The sequence below is a fragment of the Dipteris shenzhenensis genome, chromosome 12 (genome assembly GCF_047967505.1).
Source record: "Dipteris shenzhenensis isolate YYH24624 ecotype China chromosome 12, Dip_SZ_1.0, whole genome shotgun sequence".
Lineage (NCBI taxonomy): Eukaryota > Viridiplantae > Streptophyta > Polypodiopsida > Gleicheniales > Dipteridaceae > Dipteris > Dipteris shenzhenensis.
Genome location: NC_141607.1, coordinates 17,582,461 through 17,590,480, shown reverse-complemented (window position 1 = coordinate 17,590,480; position 8,020 = coordinate 17,582,461). Strand labels below are relative to the sequence as shown.

The window sequence follows — 8,020 nt, the reverse complement described above, 5'->3', positions numbered from 1 at the left end:
TGAACTCAAATGAAGACATCTATTTGGAGGCCAGTCCACCTCTGAACTGCATAAAAAAGGGAGCAAAGTCCAGAAGATTTGGAAATCTTGTAGGATTCAAGAGCCAATAGTCTCTCGCACTTAACAATAGCAGGAGTGACCCAAAATATGCACCAGACTGAGAGGAAAGCAAAATATATATAAGCGTACATGTGCTTCAAAGAAGTATATAGGCAGTCGATGAACAGCACAAGGGTACAAGGCAGTGCTTTTGAAATATATAAGCATTTGATCTACTGAACAGGGTATACGAGGCAAAAGTACTAACTCCCCACAGCATCAAAGGAATTGCATGACTGCTCTTTTGAATCCATGACAGAAAGGCTGGAGCTAAAAATACCAGATTGGGGGCAGGTATAAGGACCACAAACTAGCCATAGAAATGCATAAATTGTGCGAGCAGTGTTAAACTGGGTTGCATGTGTAAACCTTCAGCCATTGGCGCTTACATATCAATGCAGATCCTCTGTTTCTTAATCCAGAAATCAAACCAAAATTAGCAACCTTACTTACAAGAAATGAGCAAAAGGCGAGCAGTAGGGTCTGTTAAAAAATTTTCTAAACACGATTTCCCTTGCCTAGCATAACTAACTCACGGATAGTATAAATACTTTTGACTCTAGTCTCTGCATTTCTAGCCTAGCTTGTCCAAAGGTAGCTGTAACGTTAGTCTAGCTTGTCCAGACAAGCTAGCTGCACGTTACAGGCACAGAGATGCACCCAATTCAGTATTCATTACGTTTAGAAAGGATCAGGATTCTGAATTTATATCGATTCTCCGGGAGCAAGGGGCAGCATTTGAAAATGCGTATCAAATCTGATACTTCGCTTCCGTCCCATGCCAACCATCTAGGAGAGACCCAGCCATAGACTGTTACGGGTAATGATATCGTTGTTTCTAGCATACAATTACTGCATACGTCCTTTGTTGTTGGAATGAGTCTCCATCTCCACACACGGAAAGCAAGGGGACCCAACAAAACATAGCAAATCAATCTGAAACATTCAGCTTTTTGAATCGACTCAGGCACAAGGCCTCCATTAAATAATCAAGAATTGACTTGCTTAATAATAGCAATTAATCCAATGTCTCACCCTGCTCAACGCCCAAGAATAACAACTCATCTCACCCTCCTGTTTCCATACATTGTTCAGATCTCTTGTTTCGCTACCTTTCGATTCGGTTCAAAAACATACTTGATCAGTGACTCCTGAATAGACAAAAGCTCGGGAAATTCCTTCTTTAACTTGCTTGCATCCAGCTCATTGTTGCTTCGGGGAGCTACTATGACCTTGGCTTGCTCCTCTAAAGTAAAATTCTTCCACGTGAAGCTGGGATTGATGTACTCTTTGTACATCTGCAGTATTTCATTGTGACTTACCACGCCGGGATTGGTGAAATTCCAGATGCCTGAAAGGTTGCGCTTGGCCATCTCAATGGAAATAGGCAGCAGCTCGTCCAGGATGGTCATAGAATTGGGAATGTTGACAACCTTCTCGTAGCGAGAGATTTTGGTAATGAAGTTCCGTGGGTTATTCAAATCGCTGGAGATGGGCATGCGCACTCTGAGAGTGCAGACGTTTTCATAGTTTGCGAGCAGATCTTCCACCTGGATCAAAGAGCAAGAAGAATAATAAATGCAGGGCAATGCCCCCTTGGGGGATAAGAATCCGTCAAGCGTGCGGCATTATGAAAACAAATCGGCGAACAAGGATTCTAAGCTATTGACAAAGAACTCCACAAGGCAAAATGGGAGCTCGATGTACACTTTGCAAGCAAGGCACGGGCCACCGCATCAATTTCCCAAGGAGAGGCAGCAGCAAAAGCCGGCAAGGCGACAGGCAAGAAGGAGAGCTCAAATGATGATAGTTTCCTAGCTCTGCTTTTTGCCTGTCGTTTTGCCGGCCTTTGCTGCTCGGAAACTATCACATGATAAGCTGTTCTTGGACAGAATCGCACGGATCCAGAAAGTTGAAGCTAATGGAAGCCAAAGGAGGATGAATACTATGAGGCATTCTCGGAATGAGAACAAAACCCTCGTTTGATCGCATAACACAGATCAAGAGAGACAGGCACAAGCAAGATCCGGCCAGGAAGCCGCGGGAAACCGAAAAGGAGAAGAAGGAGAAGCAGATTGCTCACCATAGCTTTGGTCTTGGAGTAGAAAGATCCGATGAAGTTGGGTTTGTCTTCCTCCTTGAATCCGACACCGGTACCGAGGGGGTGAAGGGCATCGTACTCAAAGATGCAACCGGTGGCGTAGTTGATGAGAAGGAGATGGTGCTCGCGGCAGACATCGGCGAGGGTGAGGGTGCCAACGACGTTGGCTCGGATGGTCTCGACCTTGTGGGACTCGCACCAGTCGACGTTGGGGCGACCAGTGACGCCGGCAGCGTTGAAGACATGGGAGGGCTTGACGGAGGCGATGTCGGCCTCGAGTTGCGATCGGTTCTCGAGGCGGCCATCGCCATACTGGAAGGGGATGCCCTGCGCCTCGCAGAGCTTGCCAAGGAGACCGCCGATCCATCCAGTGCGGCCATAGATGAGGAATTTGAAGCTATTGCAGCTGGAGCCATTCTCTGAGGAAGCCACCATAGCTTCTGATGCTGCGAAGCTCGAGAGCTCTTGTGGCGAAGGAGAGGAAGAAGGAGACGATGAACAAGACGGTAGATCTTGCTCAAAATTCGATTTTGCTAGCTTCTCCCAGATCTGCTACTGCTGGTGCTACACTCTCCGTGTCTTTCTCTCTCGCTCTCTGCTGTTGCAACAATCTCTCTCTCGATCTCAATCTCTTTCTTTCTCACTCGCTCTGCGTGCTCTTGATCTTGCTCTCGCTCGAGCTTGCTTCCCCTCTCTCTCTCTCTCTCTCTCGCTCTCTCTGCCTCTCGCGCTCCCGAGAGTGAATTTTATCCTTCCCTGCTGCCGGTGCTATCCAAGATCCCAGTGCCGGTCAAAGACGCTCTCTTGTAGATGATGATTCACGACTCGACTGCTTCTGGCGCTCATTCCACTCCTCTCTCTCTCTCTCTCTCTCTCCGTGCGTGCCTAACGTGGGCGATGACGCTTGCTCCTAGCAATCAAAGAAGAATCCTCCCCCAGACTTTTACTCACCCAAAGAAGATTTCTCTTTCTCTCTTTCTCCCTCTCGACTCTCCGCCTGTCCCCTTCTCCCTCCTCTCCCTGGTTGGGCGGGGCGTCAATACTCTTTGTCCACCACTGAGGATGATTTTGTCGTCGTCCTCCTCCTCTTCTTCTTCTTGTGTGACCATAGGAATGCACACGTAGTCTGTCATCTTGGGATATTTTACCCTTTTGGCAAGGTTCAGGCAAAAAGCCAATCAGATGCCTCACTAATGCGAACGCACTAACGGAGAACCAACAAGTGCCCCTAACTTCAGCAGGCTCAAGCAAGATTCAGCCAAACTTTAGCTTGCATGTGCCCCTGAAGGCAATCGGATGGATGTCTCACTAATGCAAATGGACTAGTAAGGTCCACCAAGAGGGTGTGCCTCTAACTCTAGCAAGGCCCAGCAAGCTTCCTGGAGACTTTAGCTTGCATGTGCCCCTGATTCTGATAACTCCACCCCCCCCTTCTCTCTCTCTCACTCTCTCGCACGCATGCACGCGCACACACACACATTCAAAGCTTTGGTTCACACACTAAAATATGAAGGGTGGTCACTCATTTGAGCACCTTCTATTCTTGGGGTGCCAAACATGTCATCCATCCACCATTGCTTAGAAGGAGAGAAGACAAAGAAAATGTTTATTGGTTGGGAATGCCACAACAAGGTAGCGTGAGGTAAGCTAGTTGGAGCAAACAACATAAAGAGAGAGAGAGAGAGAGAGAGAGAGAGAGAGGCATTATGTACTTCAAGAGGCCTCACAGGTGTTGCCAATCAACAAGCAATCACCAAAGGTGCAGATTTTGAAAAATATTGTATAGCCAATAAAGCGAACAAAGCAGCCGGTCATCACACTCCATTTCTTTCAAAGTTGTGTGAACTAAATAACCCTCAAATCGGTAGCCTCGTGATTCGCATCCTGGGCGCCCCCAATTGCGCTCCACATAGATGATGTGCACCATGCCTGAGGTGCATTTCACACCCATCTGAATGGGTCTGAGCAGTAGCATGCAAATTCCATGTCTGGAGGTCATTTGCAAAGAAGAGAATCTCCATTCGTCCAAACAACGAATTCATGTCTAGTAATGTTAGCCCGCCTAATGAGTTGGATAGAGACCAATTTATGAGTTCCTCACAAATTAGCAAAACTAAAAATCTTCACCCATCCGAACTTGTGTGAAGAGAATCCCCACTTGGACAAGATTAATCACAATTTTTGTTCGGACCGGTGTGTAATAAGCCTAATACAAGTATCATGATCATAGTCTCTCTCTCTCTCTCTCTCTCTCTCTCTCAGGTGTGACGGGTGGAGGGTACCTTTCACTAAGGGAAAAATAGTGAGCGGCAAAGGCAAAGAGAGTAGTAAAATATCACAAATGAGAGAGTACGTGTGCATTTTCATGTTCGAGGACAAAGCCATCATGTCCCATGTACAAGATGAAAGGTGGACTCCCGCTATTTTTTTATCATGAAAAGCTTAGGCAAGCTGCCATAACCACCTAACTCCTTTGATGGAGATGAGGAGGCAACCCTGAAATTACATTTCTTCATCTAGGCTCAAATCCATTTTTTAGGCTAAACGATCCCATCTCACTGCATAAGCTCAAGCCTAATTAAACTATCCTCAAATCTTGATTGTCTCAACCAACGAGAACAGTCTATTTTTTCCATTCCACACTACTCTACCTTATATACTAGCATTGGTTTTCTCAAGTTCATAAGTGTACCTTCCCAACTACACCAAATCTAGTTAATGGTTGTATGTTTCTAAAGTGGGTACATGCTCAATTATGAATAGGGTGGAGGGACCTATGTCTTTATTAAAAGGTGGGAACCAAAGCTGAAAAACAAAAAGTTTTATAACCTGATAAAACAAACGAGTACCCTTTGCACGGGGAAAGATGCATGACCATCCTCAACCACTCCCCATCTGAAGGTGGATCTTCCCTCAGCCAGTGAGCATAATGATTGATTCTTAAATTGCTAGTCAATTCACCTTGCAAACTTGGATTTGGCTTTTGAAATTTTGTATGTCTTAACCCATGGTTCTGAGACCTTCCATCTCCTCCTTTCATTCCATTAACCTTTCATCTCCTCCTTCCTCTCGAAGTTGAACTTCCATCTCCTCCATTCCATTGACCTTCTGTCTCCTCCTTCTACCCTAAAGTTGCCTCTTGTGTTTCCACCTCCACCCCACTCAAAGTTTGCCTCTTGTCTTCCACCTCCTCCCCTCTCCAAGCCTCCATCCAAGAGCTCCTTCTTTGTGACACATGGTAGGCTCTTCTCTTCCAAGCTGCCACGTGCCCTCTTCTTTTTTGTTGGGTGTCCGTGGTTAATAGTTTAAAGATATGCTCATGTGAGTAATCAGTATTAAAATCTTAAAATGTGTTAACTATTGTTTTCAAAAACTAAAATGGATATAATCTAGTCCCGAAAACAAACACTATGCAAATTTTTGTTTCATTTTTTGTTTAAATCATAGTAAATACAACAAAGTCCATATTTCTAGCAAATTATTTCAAAAAGTCCTCTTAGGTTAGGGGATCACGGATCATAGCCCTTAACTAAACTTTGAAATAATTAGTATCCGCTCCATTGTATAGTTGGAAGCATTAATTGTACAAGTGCAATCCATCGGAACCACCCCTTTAAGAGCCTAAAGAATAAGTTCTTTTGTGTAGTAAGTTTAACCAAGCTTACATCTCGTCTACCCATCTGTACAAATCATAAACCACCATCATTCTAATCTAAGAGGTTATTATCACAAATTTTGGTGGAATTTACCAATTATCACTTTTAATAAGTATAAACAAGTATTACCGGGGAGCTCTACTACCCCTCTATTGGTGAAGCTTCTACATTTATCAATGATCACTTTCAATAAGTCCAAACATGTGTTTGCGAGGAGCTCTATTGCCCCTCTATTATAGAAGCTTCTACAAAATTCATGAGTTTGTGGTCATTTTTAACCTACGATTGTTAGCCAAGAGCCACTTAGCTTGCAATAAGTAATTGAACTTTTGGCCTTGGGTGCCATGTAATAAGGCTTCCACCCAGGAGAACTGTTGCATTTAGCACATTCATCCATGAAATTGCATGCCATTGTGAATTACAACACCAATGGCCCTTCTTTATTCCTTGTGCAAAATATCCAAAAGCACCTTGGTTGTATGGTATGCACATGTACTAGCGGTCAATGTAAATGCAAATGAGTACATGTCCTTCAACAAAAGAAAACCCAGTACCTTAACAACTATTGATAACTATTGATGATACACACCAAGCCTCGTGGCCATGGGTGCCTTAATATCACACAAGGGATAAAGGGCGTAGACTCCTTGCTTCACAAGGGCAAGGGAGTATTTCCATTGTGTGTATGTTGATCATCATCCTATCCCATTCACCAAATATTTCATGATGCACGTAACAACTTGCACATGTACACCCTTTCTGACCACCTTCCCTTGCATAATTATTGAGGTTTTTGGCAACCATACACATACCTTTGACCAAAAGTATTATGCAATCCCATATTATCTTCCATGTTTTATGGAAATCTTCTTGTAATGTTTGACAAGAATTTACAAAAACCAAAACCAAATGAATGTTGAATTTATTGATTTTTGGCCATACAATCGATTTTGAATTTACAAGCCAAGAAAACTTAACATTCCCTAGAAGAGCCCCCCCCAAGTATGGAGTTGTGGGAACTCTTTCAACCTTCGGTGTACCTTACGTTAGAAATTTGGTATGTCTTCTCTCTCTCTCTCTCTCTCTCACACACACACACACACACACGCACAAGCTGATCGTGTGCATGTGGACACACACATGTAGATACACGAAGCATTACTTTGGCATGAAGTCTTTTCCAAGGGATCGTAGTTGATTGCAAAGATGATTATTATTAATGCTTTATGTCAATATTGTGTAATATAGGCCTCGGATGGTGAGAACTTCATCCTTTAATCGAGCAGATTTTCCCTTTGCACCTTATAAAAGCAACTTAATAGGTATTTACATGATATAATCTTTTGTGAGGAATCTCTCCTTGATTATGAGGGCCATGTAGGCAAGTCTAAGTGGTTATTGGATGGTGAGTCCCCCTTGCCTAGTTGATTTGGGGATCATTATGCATCAAATATAGTAAAACAATAACCGAATAGGGATCAAGGCAGTGGAAAGATACGAAACAATTGACTTGGAGAGGAAACATTTGAAGAGATTCTAAAAGTGGAATATTTTGATTTTTCTATATCTTTTTTTGGCTTTTGCTTGTGGACCTATGTCAAGAAATCTAGAGTGTTTTTTGCAATAGAAATAACTTAAATAGAAACATTTTGCCAAAACCTAACATAAAGTTCATGAAGATGAGCCAATGTAGATATAAATATATGTCATACATGTGGATTTAAAGGTCAGGAGGAAATATTCTATTTGTTAGATTGTGGAATTTCAATAAAATGGTAAAACTAAATAAGTGCATTTGCTAATATAATCTATCTTTGCTCAACTTTGTTTTCACCTCACAATATTGAGCCTTAATCCAAGACTGAAAAGTACATGATGCATGGTTGGGCCTTCAAAGTCAGCATGTGCTTGTCATGCACGTGCTACATGGGCAACCTACTCCATGTTGATTTTATTTTCTTATATTATGCTTAAGGTCAACACTCTTTCAGGAGACACCCTACTCTTAGTTTTACATGATGTCATGGAAGCATACCCCATGTTCAAGTGGAATCATGTTCCTTTATATTATGCCTAAGGTCAAAAGACTTTAACGTGACACCCTACTTAGTTTTACATTATCATAAACGAACATCTCTTTTAGAACACACATGGGCTCCATACA

General features: G+C 43.0%; 1 protein-coding gene across 1 annotated transcript; it reads right to left on the bottom strand.

Moving 5' to 3' along the window:
- Positions 1-1,080: 1,080 nt before the first annotated feature.
- Positions 1,081-3,196, bottom strand: NRS/ER (nucleotide-rhamnose synthase/epimerase-reductase). The gene is made up of 2 exons (XM_087382639.1): positions 2,183-3,196; positions 1,081-1,649 (listed from the first exon to the last, which is right to left on the bottom strand). The coding sequence occupies exons 1-2, from the start codon at positions 2,633-2,635 to the stop codon at positions 1,191-1,193; spliced, it is 912 nt and encodes a 303-aa protein (XP_087238765.1). The 5' UTR covers positions 2,636-3,196; the 3' UTR covers positions 1,081-1,190.
- Between the last annotated feature and the right edge of the window lie 4,824 nt (positions 3,197-8,020).